Source organism: Onychomys torridus, chromosome 11, assembly GCF_903995425.1.
Source record: "Onychomys torridus chromosome 11, mOncTor1.1, whole genome shotgun sequence".
Taxonomy (NCBI): domain Eukaryota; kingdom Metazoa; phylum Chordata; class Mammalia; order Rodentia; family Cricetidae; genus Onychomys; species Onychomys torridus.
This window is the reverse complement of record NC_050453.1, coordinates 39,361,914-39,383,633: the sequence shown is the minus strand read 5'-3', so window position 1 is coordinate 39,383,633 and position 21,720 is coordinate 39,361,914. Positions and strand designations below refer to the sequence as shown.

The 21,720-nt window shown below is 48.3% G+C and overlaps 1 protein-coding gene across 2 annotated transcripts in view; it reads right to left on the bottom strand.

Moving 5' to 3' along the window:
• Kiaa1614 (KIAA1614 ortholog) overlaps window positions 1–3,709 on the bottom strand; it is a 32,776-nt gene extending 29,067 nt beyond the window's left edge. For both annotated transcript variants that reach the window (XM_036202201.1, XM_036202202.1), the window contains exons 1-2: window positions 3,102–3,709; window positions 216–1,144 (exon numbers count right to left, since the gene is read on the bottom strand). In XM_036202201.1, coding sequence (XP_036058094.1) covers window positions 216–1,144; window positions 3,102–3,145 — 973 coding nt within the window. In that variant the 5' untranslated portion in view covers window positions 3,146–3,709. The remainder of the gene's footprint in view (window positions 1–215; window positions 1,145–3,101) is intronic.
• Between the last annotated feature and the right edge of the window lie 18,011 nt (window positions 3,710–21,720).

Below are 21,720 nucleotides of genomic sequence, written 5' to 3'. Positions count from 1 at the left end.
TCACATAGCCTGTATCCCCAAGCACAAAGGATGGTCTCCCACTGATCGGGAGGGCCACAGTGCTTGTGGCAGTTAAGGCTGCCTGTGAGGTACAAAGGACCTTATGTCCCAACTGGACGGTGATTATTTGGGTGACATTATTGAGTTCACCCATCTTTCCAGCTTCCCTACCACTTCCCATTTGCTCCAACCCAGGTCTGCAAAATGAGGCTCACCTGTTGCAGCCCTGTCCCAGGACGGAGTCCAGTCCGGGCTTCCCTCCTTGGCAGGACTCTGTCTGGAAACCTTCAGCATCTCCTGCACCAGGCGGCGGTTCCTTTCCACCTGGTCAGACAGGGACAAAGCATTTGTCCCAGTGCCCAGCACCTCCAGGCCACCAGCTCTCCAGAGTGCCTCTGGCAGGTCTGCTCTGGGGACCAAATCCTCCTTGGAGGCTAGGGCTGGGCTGTCCAGATCTCCCTCTGTGACCACACTGTCTCCAACTGGGTATGGTCTTCTCTTCTTCAGGCTGCTCAAGTGGGTGGTTTTACAGGAACCAGGCCCCTGTAGCTGGCCCACAGAAACATGGTTGTTGGGGCTCTCTTGTAAAGAGCCAGATCCTGGTGCTGGGCCTTCCTCAGAATCAGCCAGCCTCCACACTGCTTCTGGAGACCACAGGCTTTGCCCATTCCAGCTCTCAAGGCCAGGGGTAGATGGCCTGGAGCCACCATTCCTGGCAGGTTTCTTCTCATTATTAATGCTGTCCAGCTGCCCATCGATCTGGTTCTGAGCACGGGGGACCACTAGGGCATTTGGTAGAGAGCCCTCAGGTAAGCTCCAAATTGCTTTGGGCTTGACTTGGTGGCCTTTGGATTTTGTGGGGGATGGATGCTCATAGGAAGTGGGGCAGGGATTTACTCCCTGTTTCCTGGAAGTCATTTTCTCCTTCAAGGCCTTGACCTTGGACTCTAGCACAGAAGGGCCTTGGAGCTGTAACTTCCATGGACTGGGAGGCTTGGGAGCCATCAGGCTAGGCATTTGGTCTTCCTGGGGGTAGAGCATGGGTCTTGGGAGGGGCCCAATGTCTGGCTGCTCAGGACCATTTCTGGTCACAGCTGGAGTCACGTGCATGGGGCTGGTTGTTCTGCTTCCTGACCTGGATGCCCTGCAGGAAAAAGGAGAAGCTGAAACCTTGTACCTGGATGGCCCCAGTAACCTGCTTGGTCCCCAGAGTGCTCTGAAATGGATCCCTGCTCAGATATCTCAAGACAGAGCAGAGGGGTGTCCTCTACATAATGTAGACACACATTGGAAAGGACAAGTCCAAGGACAGTCGGAACAAGTTACTGGCAAGCTTAGTTCCTTCTGGCATGAATAACATTCTTTCATGGGTGAGGAGGGGACAGGGGTGTTTACTGGAACATAGGCAACTTACCAGTGTTTATACCACTGAAGAATTGACACCTCTCCCCCAGCAACCACTAACTGCCAGTAGTCCCTCAGAGGCTCTGGGGTCTCATGTGTGCTGTGATCCTAGTATTTCTAACCCCATTTTACAGGTGAGTAAAACAAGGCTTCAAACAATCCTATGCCAAATGTGGACCACAGTGCAAAGGAGTGTGATTTCCCAACCCTGGGGTAAAGGGTGATCTCAGAGAATGTCAGTGTTGGCTAACCTAATGGCCAATATGCTCTTCCTTGTGAATGAAGGACCTGTGTGCCTCCAGAAGGTGGTGCCTGCCAGCCTCATGCCAACCACAGTGGAAAAAGCCATAGACTAGAGTCAAACTGTCCTCAAAAGGAGGTAGTCACAAACTATGCTCTATGCCAGGCAGAGACTTCAAAAATTTCAGCATTCTCTAAAATAATTCTGACATGTCTGTGCTAGAATGTTATTAGTATTCTCTTTTTTTTAACAGGTGGGGAAACTGAGTCATAGAGATATTACACTCCATGGATTCCATGGGGGAGTCCAGCTTATAACTAAAAGCTTTGCCTCCCAAGCCCAGGGCTCTTTCAGAACAGTGATCGTTTACCGCACCCCCTTATTCTTAGGTAAGACTGAGTCCACAGAGGTCAGAGACTCACCAGTGTTACACAGCCCCTTGGTGTGTATTTCCAACGGCTTTATGGAGGAGGAAAGGAACAGCTGTTCACTCACTGGAGAAGCGACTGTGTCTTAATGGTTACTCTATTAGGCCACTCTGAGAAATCATCCTACATCTAGATGTGCCCCATCTGAAGTAAACTCAGTGTATAAGAATCCATGCCTAAATGGCAGATTAGGAGCCAATTACTCCCTTCACACAATAAGGATCCACCATAAGATGTTCTTAAAGGGTTAAGGCCACTTCATACAATTCAATTTATATGCTTTTCAGGGATATATGTCTTTCATAAAGCAAGACGCATCTGTAACACAAAATTTCACAGCAATAAATCTGTGAAGTTTAAGGATTATCTTTAGGACAGAAGTCATTTCCTCTACCGATCGCCTAGAGCAGCGGTTCTCAACCTGTGGGTCACGACCCTTTGGGGGGACTCAAAAGACCTTTCACAGGAGTCACCTAAGACCATAGGAAAACACAGATATTTACCTTACGATTCATAACAGTAGCAAAATTACAGTTCTGAAGTAACAACAAAAGTAATTTTATGGTTGGGGGTCCCCACAACATGAGGAACTCTATTAGAGGGTCGCAGCCTTAGGAAGGCTGAGAACCAGTGATCTAGAATACTCCAGGCTTCTCTTTGCAGCTCAGCTACCTCTTCTTCTCTGAGGTCCAATCCAGAAGCCAAGATTGGGGTTGCAACATGAGCCCTTTCAGTAAAATCCAAAGAACTTCAGGACCTCGTACACTCTGGAGCTGCGCCCTAGACATCCGTGTCTGCAGACCTCAAAGAATGAGACCCTCCCCCTAAAGGCCTCTGGACGGTCTCCCTGGAAGACAGCTTCCGAGCCCTCCACTCCTAGCACCGCTGCTCTGACTCAAGAAACCTGGAACGAAAATGGACGTGAAGAGCGGGGCCTCCTCAACTCTTCGGGCGGTGGGAGGTCGAGTCTCGGCGGCCCAGGTCCCCTCTGCGCCCCGCCACCCGGCCCGGCTCCTCGGGGTACTCACTGACAGCGGCGCGCAGACTTTGCTGCGGCCTCCATCCCCTGCATCCCTGGGAGAGGCGAGGCTCTGCCCTCCTCTCCCCGTCCCGGGCCGCTGCAGAGTCCCGGACAGGACTCGCCCTAAAGCCGGGCGAGCGGTAGTGTGGCCCGCAGGCCTCGCCCCTGGGATGGCGTCCGGCCCCGGGGCCCGCGAGGCGAGGCCGGGCTACGGGAGTGCGCCGCATCCCAGGCCCCGCAGGGCGCGAGGGGCCGCCTCGACCGCTAGTTCGCGGCTTTGCTGGAAGGTGAAAGGCCCGGGACCCGCCCGGGAAGAGAAGGCGAGGAAGGCGAGAGGAGGGGCAGCGGAAGGGGCTGGAGGATCGCGACCTCGGCCTGTCCCCACCCCCAGCCTCCCGCGTCCTCCTGGGGTCGGGGCCGCTCCACCGGGCGGACGCTGGGAGCCCCGAGCAGCCGCGGCTCCGCTCCCCTCCCGGTGCGAGGGCCTCCCAGACGACGGGGGATGGATGCGTCCTGAGTTGGGGCGCACCGGTTGCCACCCGGCCGTGTCCCGGACGCCGAGCAAATCCCTCCCCGGGGACGCGGGCGCGAAGGCGGAGGGGAGCCGAGGTGACTGTGGGGCGCAGCCGGAGCGCCACGCTTCAGCAGACTACACCCCGCTCCGCTGGAGGAGGAGAAGGAGGAGGAGGCTGAGGATCGTTTTCGGGACGAGTCGGTGGACTTGCCTGCAGGGCAGACCCCATCGCCCTTGGGCGCCCTCCTAGGTCAAGGTCATTGGTCCCCGCTCGGTGGAGGCGCCAGGGCAAGCCGGAGTGGACCGCTCACCCTGTCCCCAAAAGTGGGGTCTGCATGGCCAGCCGCATCGGGAAGGGACCAGGGCACTGAGGACTCCCGAACAGACCTGGGTTCAGGCCTCGGCTGAAGGAGCAACAGAGGGCTGGCAACTGTACCCCAGATCGATGGAGCTTTCTCTATGGAACAAGAGGGAGGTGACCAAGTTTCTCCAATGTCCAAACCCATTTTTTGGAAGAAAAAAAAAAAAAAAAAAAAAGAGGAACCAGGACATTTCAAAAACCTCTGCAAAGAGAAAGTGCTCATTCATCTTCCTTTTCCAACAAGTTTTACCTCAAGCTAGAGCACTCAATCTTTTGTGTGGGTCAGCTGCTAGATGGCAGGTGTAGTTATAGGATCAGCTGCACAAAGCTAAGGGTCTGAGAGGGTACATAAGGGAAACAACAGTTCTGCCCTTTGTGCTGGTGTGGGCCTGTAATCCCAGCTGATCCAGAGATTGAAGCAGGAGGATCCTGCTAGTTCAAGGCCAACCTAGTCAATTTAGTGAGACCCTTTCTCGAAATGAAAAAATGAAGAAATGGGCTGGGCACATAGTGGTGGTGGGGGGGGATAGAGAATTTGCCTAGTGTGCAAGAGGCCCTGGGTTTAACCTGAGTACTAAGAAGAAGTCTACCTCCCCTGAAGTGAGCTGAATGTGGGAGGGAGACCCTGGGCAGGTAATCCACCCCAGATCTGAGCAGACTGTCAGTAGGACCAATTTAGGAACCAGAGATGTTATCAAGAGCAAACCTGTGTAAGTGAGCAAGTCCAAGTCACAGAGCTCTCTGGTGAGCAGAGTCGGAGGCACCTTCCTGCCATGTTCCCAGAATAAGTAGTTCCTTAAATGAGTCACTTTCTGCTCCAGCTTAGTGCTGATCACATCCTGGTACGGCGACAACTCATCATGAAGGGTCTGTCTCCCTGCACAAGCATTGTTCTGAGGACTGCGCTGTCATCGTACCACAACCCCAGGAGTCCAGCACTACCGTCCCTTTGTACAAATGCGGTGAACAGTCAGGACCAAGCTAGTAAGAGCAGGTCTTCAAGGACTCAAGGACCTCGATCAACACACTGTTCAGTGTGGTCATTAGCATCTGCACATAACATGAAATATTTAATCTTTCAAAACTCAAATTGAAAATGGGCCGGTGGTGGCAAATGCCTTAAATCCCTCAGGAGGCAGATGCAAGCAGATCTCTGTGAGTTCAAGGTCAGCCTGGTCTACAGAGCCAGTTCCAGGACAGCCAAGGTTATACAGAGAAACCTTGGCAAAGAAAAACAAACCAACAAAAACAAACAAACAAACAAACAAACAAACAAAAACCCTCTCAAATCGGGGGTTTTGTAAAGGACTAGAGTTGGGTTCTGTGTGTGTGTGTGTGTGTGTGTGTGTGTGTGTGTGTGTGTGTGTGTGTGTGTGTGTGTGTGTGTGTGTGTTGGGGGCAGTCAGCTATGCTAGTTTCTCCAGCTTCAGGGAATCCAATACCCTCTTCTGACTTTCAAGGGCACCTCCACATACATGGCATATATATACACACAAATAAAAGTAAAAAAAATCTTTAAAAAAAAAAAAAAAAAGTGTGTGGTAGGGAATGCCTTTAATCCCAGCTCTTAGGAGGCAGAGGCAAGTGGATCTCTATTGAGTTCCAGGCAGCCTGGTTTACATGGTGAGTTCCAGACCAGTCAGTGCTACATAGTGAAACCCTATTAGAAAATAAATAAACCAAACACATCAAATCAGGTCAAAATGTAGCTCAGTTGGTAGAGTATTCCCCTAGCAAACATGAAGCCCTGGGTTTGGCTTTGGTGCCTAGCACCACATAAACTGAGTGTGGTAGTACACACTTGTAATCACACTTAAGAAAGAGGCAGGAAGATCGCAAGTTCAAGAACGTCCTCAGTTACACAGGAAAATTCACAGCCAGCCTTGCATACATCAGACCCTGTCTCTAAACACCAAACAACAAAATCCTCTAATCAGGGCCAGGGAGATGGCTCAGTGGTTAAGAGCACTGGCTGCTCTTCCAGAGGACCTGGGCTCAATTCCCAGCACCCACTTGACAGCTCACATCTGTCTGTAACTTCATTCCAGGGGGTCTGACACCCTCTTCTGGACTCTGAGGGCACCAAGCATGAAGTAGTGTACAGACACACATGCAGGTAAAGCACCTGTATTAGTCGGGGCAAAGATAGGTAGATAGATAGATAGATAGATAGATAGATAGATAGATAGATAGATAGATAGATGCATACATACATACATACATACATACATACATACATACATACATGATAAATAGACAGATACATAGATGGGGGAATTCATTGGAATGACTTACAGGCTGCAATCCAGCAAATCCAACAATGGCTAGCTGTGAATAGAAAGTCCAAGAATCCAGTAGTTGCTCAGTCCCACTGGGCTGGGTGTCTCAGCTGGTCTTCTGTATATGTTGGAATCCTGAAGAAGTAGGTTCCAGTGCCAGTGAGGGAATGGATGTGCTAGCAAGGCGAGGGCAAGCAGGCCAAGAATGAACAGCCCCTTTCTTCTACCATAGTCCTTCCTTATACAGGCTTCCAGCAGAAGGTGTGGCCCAGATTAAAGGTGTGCCTTCCCCAAGGTCCGGATCAAAAGACTGTGTCATCCAGCCGCAAGATCCGGGTCACAGGTGTCCCTCCATTTCTGGATTGTAGTTCATTCCAGATGTAGTCAAATTGACAACCAGGAATAGCCATCACAGCACCCATACACATAAAACTGAATCATCATCATCATCATCGGTGGGGCGGGTGGTGGGTTTTTTCAATACCCAAAGTATTCTGTCAGGTGTGAGTGGCCCTGCTCCTTTGGATTCTACCTGCCGTACCTTATTCCTGCAGTAAGCCCTGCAAACAGGTTAGCCTCTTCATGTCTTCCACGGGCAGCATCATTGAACAGTTGCTGCTTGCTCTTGGGACCTACAAAACTAAAGTACTTCATAGGCGCTCTTAAATCTTTACAAAACCGGCAATAGTGGAGTGTGCCTCCACTTTGGTAATGTGGAAATCTGGGCTACAGAGACAGTGACTTGCTCTGGGCCACACAGCTAGTGTAGCTAGAGTGTAAACCCAGTCCTATCTGGCTCCAAGGTAGTCTGCCTTGCTTCTTCTCTGAACTCAGACTCCCACAGGTAATTCCACAGAGCTCCTGGTCCCTTCCTCTCTGGGAAGTTAATGATCTGTAAGGCAGATTTCTGAAAGTTTCAGTGAAGGTTTAATATTTAAAGGATCCTGACTTTCCTCCAGCCCTCTAAGATGCAAACGGTCACCTTCGGTTTGGTTTACTCATTAATTCGTTAGGAGAAAAGGACAAGTCTCCTCCCTAAAGATACCAAAGAGCAAGCTGGGAGGTGGTGGCACATGCCTTTAATCTCAGCACCCAGGAGGCAGAGGCAGGTCAATCTCTGTGAGTTCGAGGCCAGCCTGCTCTACAGAGCTAGTTCCAGGACAGCCAGGGCTACACAGAGAAATCCTGTCTCAAAAATAAATAAATAAATAAATAAATAAATAAATAAATAAATAAATATAAATAAATAAAAATAAATAAATAAATAAAAATAAATAAATAAATAATAAATAACAACAACAATAAAACCCAAAGAACAGATTCTTAAAATGTCATGTTAAATCATCTGGGCATATGGGTGTGGCATGCTACAACCAACACTCAGGAACCTGAAGAGGGGGATTGCCACAAACTTGAGTCTAGCCTGGGCTATTGTAGCAAGCACCAGACCTTCTGGGCACCTTTCTCTTCAGCCAGATTCTGCTTGTTTCCACAGATATCTGTTGAGCTCCTGTGGTGCATGTGTCAGGGACCACAGAACAAAATTAAGTGTCGTAGATTATGTCTTAGGAGTTTCCAGCAACATAGAAGCAGGCGGGGACAGGCGTATACATTTTCGTGTTGGAGTTTCAGGACAGTCTAGCACAGGGTAGTGAGGACTGCTTGCAGGAACAGGGGAAGATGTTGTGTGGGAAGTGGTGTCCCTGAGAACTGGGCCTCAGAATGAGCAGAGGGTAGCTAGCGGGGGAGGGGGGGTGCATTTGAGAAAGAAGAGCATATACACAGCACAGACGGTGTGAAAGTGCCTTGGAAAACAAACAATCCCTCGTCCATTTGAGCAGTTAGAGGAACAACTCTCCAAGAAGCCTTGGAGTCACCTTGGATGAAACCCAGGCAGGCCTCCCCTTCCTCCCCAGCTTCTCCACTGTGCTCCTAACCCAGCAGGGCTGAGGAGCCTGGGGTGTGAATTGGGTTTCACTTAGGTCAAAAAAAAAAAAAAAAAAAAAAAAAGAGAAAGATTGTCCTTCCAGCTCACAAGGCTAGAGTCCAGTCAAGCAGAAACAAGGTTGGGGGTGGGGAGAGACAGCTCTTTTCAGACTAAGGGAGCTTGCCCAGCTGGAAACCTGTCCTTCTCCAGCTCTCCTGTCTCGTCCTTGGGCAGACACATGATGAAGGACGGAGGCAGCTGGCCCCAGCAGCACGGCTCATAGGCAGGACATCTGAGCATCTCTTCAGCAGGAGCCAGAGACGGTGAGACTGGGCTGCTCTGTACCTAAGGTACCTACCTGTTCAGTACCTAAGGCTCTAGGGACGAGACTGACCAGGGCATCTGTGGACTCGATGGTCACTAGCAAAAGACTGCTTCCATGGCCTCCCCACAAGGACACTGATTCTTGACGGAGAGGCCCCAGGAACCTACGTCCCGATGAGCTTGCCAGGCAATAGGAAGCACACAGATTCCTCCAGCCTCAACTCCAAGCCTTGACAGCTGTCCACACACCCCACAGTGCCGAGCTGCTTTTGTTCCCCAACTGTGGAGGCTGATTCTGTCTCCTTGCTCTCTGCCCAGGCTTCAGACCAGTCACCCAAGGACCCTGCCACTGAGGAGGACACCTCCATTCATGTTTTGAAGCCTTAATCCCTATTATGACTGTGTTGGGGGATGAGGTTCTTGGGAGGTCACGAGGTTGGGCCCCCATGACGGGATGAGGGACTTTCCAGGAAGGGGTGCTGGTGAGCTTGCTTTCTCTCTGCCAACCCCTTCCCTGACAAATGAGAGCAGACTAAACCAGGAACAGGATCCTCGCCAGACCCCGGATCACACTGCCTCACCACTCACAGACATCAGGACTGTGAGAAAGAAGTGTCTGTTCTTCAAGCTGCTCAGTCCACCTTACCTTTTTTTTTTTTTTTTTTTTTTTTTTGAGAGAGAGGCTCTTGTAGCCCAGGTTGGCCTTTAACTCATGTGTATATTAAAGTTGACCTTGAACTCCTAACCCCTGCCGCTACCTCACTAGTACTACCGGTATGCCCGCCACACTCATCGGAAGCATCCTTGTCCTAACATCCTGCCCAGTCCTTCGAAACACTGACCACACGTTTTCCCCTTAGAAAACTTCCTCTAGTATTGTCGAATCTGATCCTCACTTGCCCCTGGTTTTGTGTCAACACAAAAGATATCGACGGCTAAGGGAAAAAGAGAGAAATCTGTGCTAGACAAGGCTGCCTAAGGACCGCTGCTTGCCAAGTAGACTTGGGTTACTTTCAAGGGCTTTGAGTATCCACTCAAAACAGCCAGTCCTGCCCTAGCCTCATTGAGAAACCTGTTTGGGGGCAAGGCCAGGCTTACCATTCAGGCACGTGACCTTATGCTGGCCTAGGTCTTACCACACTGCCCATCTTCCCCAAAAGGCCACCGATCATAGACAGCGGTGTTGTCCTTACACTCCAATCCTGAGAGGTCCTGGTAATTCGGAGGTACGACATGGATTAGATATGGTAACGGAGAGGGAGAAGAGCCAATGATGGGAGAGACATACAAAGACAAGCTGGAAGAGAACACTGAGAGAGGTGCAGTCAGCAGTGTGGCCCTGGGGACCTCCAGATGGCCGCCACCGTACTTTCTTCTGTATCTCTACGTGCCTGTGTGCCCGCGCCTGCGCGCACAGACACACACACACACGCACACGCACACGCACACGCACACGCACACACACTCACCAGCTCTCCCATGCCACAGTGGCTGCAGCTAAAATCCAAGGAAAGCAGAAATGTAGTTCTTACCTGCTCCCCAAGACTGGCAGGTGAGGGGCTCACTGGGGCAGGAACCTTCAAACACAGGGACTTCAACTCCGGACCTCGCTGGCTTGGCAGCTTCTCGCCCTGACTGGACGCAGGCTGACTCTGCCAGGCAGCTGTGCTGCGGCTTTTTGTTTTGTAATCCTAATCACAGGGAAATGACTGAGATTAGGAAAGCATTTGAACGCTCTGCCCTACCTGCTCAGCACGAGGCTGTCATTAGTATGAGAATCTTTGACCCTTCACCAATAGTCACCGTCATCTTGACCTAGCTGCTGTCAGCTGTGAACAAGGGATGCAAGGGTAGAAAGATCAGGGAGGGTGACGGAGGGTGGAAGGGGTTATTGTGATACCTTTGACCTTGAGAACAGACAGAAAACACTCTTTGCTGTATTGCTAATTGGCCTAATACAGAGCAGAGACTATAAAAGCTGCACTGGCATTATCCTCACACCAGCAGTTCAGTAAAAAGCTAGGACTATTTCAGGGAAAGCTAAAAAAGGTATCTGACAGGATTCAACACTATGCTGAGTGGAGTCTGCCTAAACAGAATAAAAATATCTTTCTCAAATCCTCCATGCAACAGCCAACATGTTACTAAATGATGCAGTCCACCGTGGGCCCATCAAAGGTAGAGATTGAGTGAGGACACTTGGAACCGCCGTGGTCATTTACTGTGCTCCTGTTAAGATGTGTGGTCGCTTAGAAGGTACAGTCAAAATCCCTCTACTTACTAGTTGATGGTTGATATGATCGTAATTTTTTAAAACGATTTATTTATTTATTCTATGTATATGAGTACTCCATTTGCACATATGCCTGCAGAAGAGGGCACCAGATCTCATTACAGATGGTTGTGAGCCACCATGTGGGTGCTGGGAACTGAACTCAAGACCTCTGTGAGAGCAGCCAGTGCTCTTAACCGATGAGCCATCTCTCCAGCCCTTATGATCGTAATTTTTACCTTTTAAAGTTGATGGGAAGTTTTGGGTTTCATATACGTGTCATTTTTACTTTGCTCTTATTCACCCCCTTCTTCCCCCTTCCCCCTCCCTCCTCCATCCCTTTCACCATCCCCCTCTGCTAGTCCCCTACCTCCTCCCAAATATTCTGCCTTCTTTACACGATTGTTTCCCACGAAAAACTGAAGCCAGATGGACACAAAGTAAATGTTAAAATGTAATTTCCTTAAATACCAACACTAGTCAAATGTACACAATTGAAAGTTACACTCCATAAAGACACGTGTCAAATGTCCACGGGTGACAGAAAGGATAATTCTGGCCCCACTGTAAAATGAAACATTGTAACAATGGAAATGAGCAAAGGTGGTCGCCGGTGGTCGCCGTGCAAATGTAGATGAGTCCCTATCATTTTGTGGAACAAAGTATGCGGAAAAACAAACAAACAAAAAAAGGTAAATAAGGGGGGAAAGTGCTTGCTGGGTAAGCAAGAGGCCGGAGTTTTGATCCCTGGAACCCAGATAGGAAGGTGGGAGTGGAAGTCAAGCCTGTAATCTAGTGTTGAGACAAGAGGCCACTGGAGCTTGATGGACAGCCAGTGTAGCCAATAGGTGAGCTCCAGTTTAGAGCGAGCCTCAGTCTCACAAACAAGCAAACAACAAACAAAATAACACTTTAAAACGGAAGGTGATTGAGGAAGGCACTAAAAGACAACCTCCCGCCTCTGCATTTGCAGACCCCTTACACACAAAATTGAATGATACACTCCATAAGTGGGGTACGATACTCTGGAAATGAGACAATTATTAATAGGGATCCAAGTGTCTTCTCGGTGTGAGAAGAGAAGGGGACTGGTAACTGGGCAGGACAAGAAAGTTCTAAAGGCAAAGGTGGGGCTGGAGAGCGCAGTTCAGAAGAGAGCTCTGGGTTTCATCTTTAATCACACACACACACACACACACACACACACACACACACACACACACGCTCGCTTGCAAAGGTGATACTTTGTAAAGGTGAATGGGGCATTCCTTTATGATGTAACATATCTATCTATTTGTCCGTATTTTTTTCTTCACAATTTTAAAACTGTGGAAGCCGCCTGAAGGAAGCCTTGCCGGGAGTACAAGAGGTCCCCCTCCACGTTGCTTGGGGACGCTCCTTCCTGCCTCCTCTGCTGAGCCCTGAGACATTCCTCAGGCCCTGGCCCAGCCTCACGTGGCAGAGCCCCGGGGTGAAAAGCATCTAAATGCTGTGTTCCTGGGGCTCCAGCCCTGTGTCTTAGCACTGGCTTCGATATGACGTCACCAACTGTGCTTTGAAGCTGTGAGGCCGGCATGTCTGCTCTGTGTGAGTGGTGTTTTCAGGAGAAACTCGGGGTGGGGTGGGGATGGGGGAGCTTATTTTCTCCATCTGTTCACAAAAACACTACCACAGTCACTCACTATCAAGCTGACTCTTGACCAATGCTCGCCTCCTTTTTAAGCAGCCTCAGGGAGAGTGCGGGGAGATCTTTCTGGTCCCCAGGAGTGCAGAGGTGAAAATCCTGACTGATTATTATGACCATTTTCTTTTTATTTTCTGTGTGTGTGTTTTGAGATTCTGCCTCTTGTAGCTCAGGCTAGCAGAAGCTGGCCTTGAACTCCTGATTTTCTTTAGTCTACCTCTCAAATTCTGGGATTACAGGCATTATAAACGACCACATCCTGGGGTGGGCATTCTCTACTGACCATCTCCCCACTGTTTTTCCTTTTTAAGTGTTTATTGACTGTATGACTTACCACATCTGCTGCCCCATTGATTTGGCAGGGTAAGCTGGGGGCTCCTGGTACATGGGAGCAGAGATACTCACCTGTTTGGGTTCTCACCACATCTTGTGATGTGGTCCAGTTTGGCATTACCCCCCTCTGCATCTGCACCCAGCCCAGCTGGACTGCTGCCCTCTCGTGCGATGGGAATGTGTTCACCAGGGTCACAACACTGAGTATTGAGAAAGTGGGAATGAGATCACCAGCTACTTCCCAAGGAGAAAAGTGGGCTAGCCACCAGGGGAGAGCCCTGGTCTGAGCACAGCTGCAGTACCGCAATGTGAGTCAGGGGAGGCCTGGTTGGGAGGTCACATTTCTCTGCTTCTTTAGTATTCTCTTGTTAATTTTGCTATTGCTAATATGTGTTTTTAAGATTAGTGGCTTTCTGTGAAGATTTAAAACAAACAAACAACAAAAATCAAGGATCCTGGGTGTATTTCCAGGAGCATCCTTGGATGCTCCTGCCTGCCAGCTTCGGCTAACTGATTGCAGATGCAAAGGATCTCTCTCAAGGTTATCCAGAACAAAGCACTTAAAATGCTTTTCAAGACAGGGTCTCATCTAACCCAGGCTGGCCTCTAAGTCACTGTTCAGCCTATCCAATTAGCCAAGGATAACACTGATCTCCTGATCCAAGTGCTCAGGTTTCAGGTGTGTGCCACACCATGCCTGGCTTCACACAGTGTTTGGGATTGAACCCAGGGTTCTGTGCATACTAGGCAGGCTGTCTGCCAGCCGACCAGCTGAGCTACCTCCTGACAATTAAATGCATAATTTGGGGTGGAAGGGTCAACCATCAACTGAAATATAGGGGGAAACAATGAAAGACTTGGGAATGAACTGAAAGATTTTTGAGTGCTCTGTCTTCATCTTTTCAATGTTATTTTACAGATAGCTTTTGCTGGCTTACATGAGCTGGACAGCAAGCCCGGGGACACTGAGCATATTAGGCAAACACTACCGCTGAGCTACATCCTCAGCCCTTTCCAAAATTTAAAATTTTACTTTGAGACAGGGTTTTGCTAAGTTGCCTGGACTAGACTTGAACTCACCATCCTCCTGTCTCAGGAGTACTTGGGATTACAGGAATACACCCACCATGTCTGGCTGCTATTGTATGATCCTAGAAACTTCAGAAAAACTAAGTCGTAGAAATGACTTTTACCATAATAATGCAAATTGTGTTTGGTGAGACTGCCCCATGAATACTGACTTGCTTTGACAGTTTTCCATTTGCTTATAAATTCTCAGTATTTCTGATGTTGAACACTTGGGATTCATTTTTGAACCAACTGTAATACTTAATGAACCTCTCACTAGTGAGTGGCTTAGATAGAAATTCCTGACATGTTCATTTCATGACTGTTGCTAAAATTCCTTCCCTGGAGGAAAATATGAACAACATTTGCCTCTTCTCCTAAGGCTCCAAAGACAAACCAAGGTACATTCAACCGAAAAGCACTCTGGGAGAACTGATGAGTCTATTAGGTGTAATTACATACGGAGCAATGGGCAAGGGGTCCCAGGCAGGAGCGTAAGTGGCCCTAAGACAGCCATGTTAAAAGATGTGCACCCAGCATGGATAAGGACTCTCCAGAGCCAGATAGATGGAGTCTTCTGTCTAGGCCCGTTCACCCATATACTACTGGCCGCTCCTGAGGCTAAGTGCAGTTACGGCAGAATTGTTACATCAGGTTTGGAGTGGCTGGATAGTCAGGTGAGTCAGTCCAAACCCCTACTTCAGCCCATCAGTGATGTATGTCGTTTTTTAAAGTAGACACAGCTGAACTCATGCGGACAGCGATGGTTTGGCTCAAAGGATTGTCCTGTGTGTGCCTCACTCAATCCTCCCTCTCTTCTGAAAGGATGTCTGAGCCCTAGAGAAGGTGACATAGGTGTTTGATTATTCTCTAACCCCAGTGAAGTACCAAACTCTGGTGCCCAGAGAGAAATCCCTCTGTCTCCAGAACATGGCTGTTGGCAAGTCTCAGGGTATCCTTCTACTACCAAACCCGTCAGGAAAAGGATGAAAAATGGGAAATAGAGGCATATCAAGTCAACATGGACTACAGCAATAGCCCATGACTGTAACCATGAATGTGGGAAGTACCTTAGCTGGTACATCATTGACAGAGCAACAACAGTTGCATCTCCGCTGGATTATGTCTTCCCTGGTCACATGTTTTGTCTAAGTTCCCAGTATCCTGCAGAGTGGGCCTTATGTCCAATCAGAGAGTTGGTTCAATCCATAACTACTCCTGCCAGTATCCCACGAGCTGGCACACCGTGCCTAGCACTTCCATCATGGAGCATGCAGGATCCACAGTGATGGAGGATTCCTCCCTAACTCTCGCCTGCATCCTTAACAGCACTCACCAGCACTACAGGGGCTAGTAGGCATAGAAAACACAAGGCCAGCCCAGTCCCAGTTTTATTTCCCCAAGCCCCGAAACCAAAGCTCTATGACTTTCCCATCTATAGCTCTGGAATGCAGCCAACAGCAGTTGTATTAGACTTTATTGTTAAAGGGCCTCTATGGCCTCTGGCCGCCACTCCTAGGGAGGTGACCTGCTCCCTAGCAAGGGGATCCTTAACAGTCTTAGTGCTCTCAGGAGCATCTGTTACCATTTTCACAAGGTTCTTGTTCGATCTTTAGCATTTACCGGCCAAGACTGTTGAGGCTTTTTCTAATCACCTTACACAGCCATCGCTCCCCCCAAAATGCCACAGTAACCCCTGGCTTTTCTACCTCTCTGAACTAACTGGCCATGATTGCTTCTTCAGGTGCACTCTCTGAGGGGTCTCCAAATCTCATGAGGCCCTGCTCGATCATGATGGACCTCCTGCTCAGGCTGGTTCCCTGAGTCAGAGAGCCTCCAGGTTAGCACTGTGGCTGTAACTGCTTTGCAGCCCCTTCACCCACCACTGCTGGCCGCTGGGGGCATCCCGTGCTGGACAGACGATCTCACTCCTAGCATAGCCTCATATACGGCAAGAAAGAAAGGCACTCTGCTAAATTAGAGGAGAAGATAATTGCCCACCCCTGAGATGGGTTTGATCTTCTGAACCTGCATTATTTGATCACGGATGCATTCTATAAACTTCTTTCTGGCTTTATAGCCTTCCAGAAGTTCATTAGCACAGAATTTGGCCTTCTGTCCAGTTTGGTTTTCCTTTGAGAGTTTGAGCTTGATGCAATTCTTGCATATTTACCTTTGAGTAATCAGAAAGGCCTTTCTCTTTGCTCCTCTTGGCTGTTCTTTCGCATGGTGGACACACTTTACAAGCTGGTTTAAGTCACTTAGATCTGTCAATGACTTGCCTACTGCATATTTATGGGTCTTGTCCCACCAAAGGACTCAGGAAAGCCACCAGAGCTCCATGCCCATCTCAAGGTCATGGCTAAATCAAGCCATCCTTCAAAGTCACTGGTAAACAATGAGAGCCAGTCAACTGGGCATCATACGTTGCTTTCCCTCAGTAGTGCCTGTCCCTCCTCCCTATTGGTCCAGCTAGTGGTATCCATGGCAACCTCCATTGGTGATGATCAAATATTTCCAATGGTATGCCAGCTTACCAGGGACTGATGCCCCTCAGACTGCCTCAGGCTACACAGCCTGTGTCTCAAGGGTGGATACATGGCTATTTTGCTCAGCTTGTATGTCCACAGCACTCAGACCAATTCCATCTGCTTCCATCTCCCACAAACCAGCCTGAGAGACTCTTTCAATGCTTGTTTGAAGCTTTTCCCTAATTCCAGGAATTCCAGGGCTGCATATGCTCTGATTACCATGGTCTCTCACACTGAACCATTATTAAGAGCACATCCTCCAGGTCACCTCTCTCTTCCTGCTTGTAAGATCCTGGATTTTCCCTGTCTTTGTATTGAAGATCACACCCGAGCCAAAGGGCATCTTTGTTACCTGACTCCTCTCATAGATCCCAGATTAGGGGGTCCCAGGAAGGGCTCATTAATACAGATCTGATTTGTGGTTTATCTTTCAGCCTCCTAGCTGTGAGAAGTGGGAAGCCAACAGCTCCATCTCATCCACCAATCTCTCTCTTTCACCCAATTTCCCTGCCAACTCAGAGGCTTATGCCGAAGGTGCTAGCCACATGTCACTTTTCCTGCTGCAATTCCTTCCTTAAGCACACAGTCTCAGCCTGGCAGCCATGTCAGTTCAGAAGCGCTTTTTACCCCTGGCCGTGGCCAAGCCACCTCTGCAGTCACCTGCTGATCCTCTCGTCTCTGGTGTCCTACTCTCAGATGGCAAAACCTGCTTTGGAGCTTCAGGTGTTCTCAGGGTATCTCGGTAGTGCAAGGTGGACCCCACTCGTCAGGCAGCCAGACCACTTCATACCCTATGGTAGTCCGCCATTCAGGAATCCCCCTGCAGATCCGCCTTGCCCTCATTGTGTGACGGCAGTCCACCTCTTCCTAACGGCCAAGGCCAGTTGCCCTGTCAAAACGCCAACCACTCTCTGCCTCTGGTCATTGGGAACCTAGACTCTTCTAGCTCTAGGCCCTAATGAGCTCAGAGTTAGAGGGACAGAAAGGAGAAAGGAGAGCCACGGGCATGAAGGTAAGCGGGGCTCCGAGTCCACCTCCTGATCTCAGACGCCATGTGTCCTTCTTTTCTTGAGGGCACAGTACTGTATCTGAACCTTTGATTCAAAGCATGTATCATGTCCTGAAAGGGATTCCTCATGCTCATGGCAGATGCTTTTGATATGGCACTGTAGGTATGTCCTCAGTATATTAGTCCAGTGCTCATTTAATCTGGAAACTTCTAGATGGTGCCTCTGTGATACCATCAGTGAATGACATAGCCATGGGCCCACTGATATTCCTCTGGTGTTGCAAAGCTGTTTTTCAGGCCTATGGTGATATTATATAGAGTCTTGTGCCAGTAGATCAAACACTCTCACAGCCATACTCAGGCTGGTTGGACCTGGGTGATAGATCTTGAAATCTTTTTCCATAGACGCTGCATGCTGTTGACCGACAAATAGCTTGTCTCCTCTTTACATTGAAGGGTTTGATGTACACTTTGACTGTTGTTATTGAGCCAATGTGAGTGGCCAGTGACAGAGACTTCCTGAGGTCTGTGGGCTAAGTCACTGGACACCTGTCTGTTTTGTTATCAATGATGGGTGCTGTTTTAGTGAAGCTAACATGTGACTGGAAGACTTCCCACTTCATGCTTCCTTCCATAAGCCCATCTACAGACTTCTCCCCTGACTCCTTAAAACTGACCTTTGGTTTTTCTGACCATTTTCCTCTAATTCTGTAACTGTTGATCTTTCCTTGTCAAGTAGATGAGCAGGTGGATTAGTCAAAGCCTGATACCTCCTGTTTTTTCAAGGTTTCCCATGTATTGAATCTGAAGTGCAGCTACCAGTTGGACCTACTGGTAGAAAGTGTCTAGTCACCAAGTCAACAAGGATCTTGTGACTGCCCAGTACATGCTGAGTCCTATCAGACAGGCTTAGCAACAAACCCATTGTAAGACACACATGATATCTTCAGGACTGAGCACAAGCAAGCTTCATGAGGTGGCTCAGACCTCCCTGTCTCTTGCTCCTCCCTATGGGCAGGCCTATGAGTGTATAGGGATCCAGTGAGGTCAGAAGGAACAGAGGGAAGAGCCCAAGATAAGACTGGTCAGCTTCGCTTGTGGGGGATGGATGCAAGGGGTAACAAGATGGTAGCTCCACAATCTCAAGGACCTGACAAACTCTACCCAACATTTAAAGAGGAACAAACACCAATTCTTAATTCTTAATTTATTTATTTTGGACCCACTTATGAATTGGTGAACCAGGTGGCACACACCTTTAATCCCAGCACTCAGAAGGTAGAGGCAGTCAGATCTCTGTGAGTTCGAGGCCAGCCTGGTCCACAGAGAGAGTTCCAGGACAGCCAGGGCTATACAGAGAAACCCTGTGTCTTAGTTAGGGTTTCTATTGCTGTGAAGAGACACCATACAGCATCTTCTTACACAGGAAAACATTTAGTGAGGTGGCAGCTTATAGTTTCAGGGGTTTACTCCAGTATCCCATGGTGGTGTGGGCAGACATGATGCTGGAGAAGTAGCTGAGTGTGGGACATCTTGACTTGCAGGCAGTAGAAAGTGATCTGTCTCACTGGTTGTAGCTTGAGCATAGGAGACCTCAAAGCCCGCCCCCACAGTGACACACTTCCTCCAACAAGGCCACGCCTCCTAATAGGGCCACTCCCTTGGGGACCATTTTCTTTCAAACCACCATACCCTGTCTCAAGAAACTAATAAATGAATAAATACATAAAAATAAAGAATTGGTGTTTGTTCCTCTTTAAGTGTTTGGTAGAATTCAACAGTGAAGCTATCTGGCCTGGGCTTTTCTTTGATGGAAGGCTTTTAATTACTAATATAATTTCATTATTTTTTATTGCTCTTGTTTTCTAATTCATCATGATTCAGTGTTGGGGAGGGGAGGCATGTATGTCTAGGAATTTCTCCATTTCATATATACATGTATATATGTATTTCTTTATTAAGTATTGCCGCTAAATGTTTTGATTTATGTAGTTATTTTTAATCTATCTATTAATATGCCTATGTGAGGATGTTAGAACCCCTGGAACTGGAGTTAGACAGTCTTGAGCTGCCATGTGGGGTGCTGGGAACTGAACCTAGGTCTTCTGGAAGGGCAATCAGTGCTCTTAACCACTGAGCCATCTGTCCAGCCTTTCCATTTCTTTTGACATCCATTGACATAAACTGTTCGTGACAGCCTCTAAAGATCTTTTATGCTTCTGTAGCATCAGCTGATGCCTCTTTTCACTTTAAGATTGTTACTTTTTAAGAATCGTTTATTTTCATTTTATGTGTATAGGTTTGCTTGCATGTACATATGTGTACCATGTATGTGCCTATGGTTGCTCATGAGCTATTGTGTGGGTGGTAGGAACAGATCCCTCCAGCTCATTTGCTTTTTATTTTTATTTATTTGTTTTTGTTTGTTTGTTTGTTTGTTGAGACAGAGTCTTATCATGTAGCTCTGGCTATTCTGGAACTCACTATGTAGCCCAGGCTAGCCTCGAACTTAGAGATCTGCCTGTCTCTGCCTCTCTGTTGCTGGGATCAAAGGCGAGCACCGCTGCCGCCACCACCACCTAGCTGTTTTTATTTTTATGTTTGTGCATGTGTCTGTTTGTTTGTGTGGAGGTGCACCAGCATGTGCATGCGTGCATGTGTGCGTGTGCGTGCGTGCGTGCGTGCGTGCGTGCGTGCGTGCGTGCGTGTGTGCGTGCGTGTGTGTGTGTGTGTGTGTGTAAGCTAAAGGACAACGACAACCTTAGATATTGTTCCTCAGAGGCCATCATTGTTCTTTAAGACAGAGTCTCACATTGACCTGGAGCTTACAGATTAGGCTAGGCTGCCTGGCCTGTGAGGCCCAGAGATCCTCCCGTTTCCACCCAGCCCTGGATTACAAGTGTCTACCACACCTGGCTTTTTCATGTGGGGACTGAGTTCAGGTCCTCATGTGAGGCTCTTCAGCCACTGAGCTTTCTCCTCAGCCCTCTCCTTCTACCCCCCAGTCTCTTCTTAGTAATTAATTAGTCTAGCAAAGCATTTGTTCCTTTTTACCTCTTCAAAGAGGCAACTAACTCTTTGTTTCATAGATATTGTCTATTTTTGTCTCAATTTACTTCTGCTTTGGTCTTTATTTCATCCCCTCCTCCTTCTGTTCCCTGTCTCCTTTCTTTTTCTCGGCCCTTGATTGAGACCAGCTCTTGCTCTATAGTCCAGTCTAGTCTAGAGTTCACAGCTGCCCCCACCCCCACCCCAGTGCTGGAGCTGCAGGAGTGGGTTGCTGTGGTTGGTACCTTGTCTACATTTAAAGCAGAAAGATCTCACATGACCTGTCACTGCATCTCAGGGCATCGACGCCTGTAAACCTCCATCAGCCTTGCTCTGGGTGTATTCCGTAGATTTTAGTACGTTACATCTCCATTTTTGTTTAAGACGCTTTAAGTTCCTCTGTTCATTTCTTCCTCGGCTCATGGGTTATTTGAAAGTAAGTCATGCCATTTCCATGTATTTGGTGTTATTTCCCAAGTTTTTATTACTGATTTCTGAGTATTTGTGTTTGGAAACCAGGTATTGCTCTGTCTCCCAGCTGACCTCAAACTCACAATCCTCCTGCTTCATCCTCCAGAATATCTGGGATTACAACCATGCACTGCCATGCATGCCTGACCTCTGTCAAAGATATTATGTTGTCATCAAAAAAAGATAATTGATATTATTTCAGTTTTAAAGTTTTTGAGAATTGTTTTTATGAACTATGGGCGCAGAGTCAGAGTGTAGTAGGACTGTCCATAGCATAGTTCAGTGGTCCTCAACCCGTGGGTTGCAGTCCCTGGGGTTGGGGGTTGGGGACAGGGAACTGTGTTAAAAGGTCCCAACACTAGGAAGATTGAGAACCACTGCCTTAGTTGCTCATGATCCAAGGAGATTGATAGACCTGGGGCAGCGGCTCTGAGTTCATTGTCTCACATCAATAAAGATTAAAGATGCAGACATTCCTTGGGAGTATGCAAAAAGGAAGTAAGCTTTATCAAGGAGAATTATAGAACAGTGAAACCCAGGGAAAGGGTGATAAACTCCCAGAGAGGGGTTTCCAAGAGAGGAAAGCTTTGAACTTCCTCGTCTGGCATTTCCAAGGCTGGAGTTGTTGCTGAGAGACTAGTTAGTTGATGTTTTTCTGTCAGCTTAGTGGCTGCATATGAATCTATTGATATTTAATTGTCATCTGCCACCCATGGCCCAACTTTTGGTCCCATGATTAAATTGTCTATATTGGTCTGTTTATCAATAAGACTCAGAAGTCAGAGGCTGAGGTGAAAACCCGCTA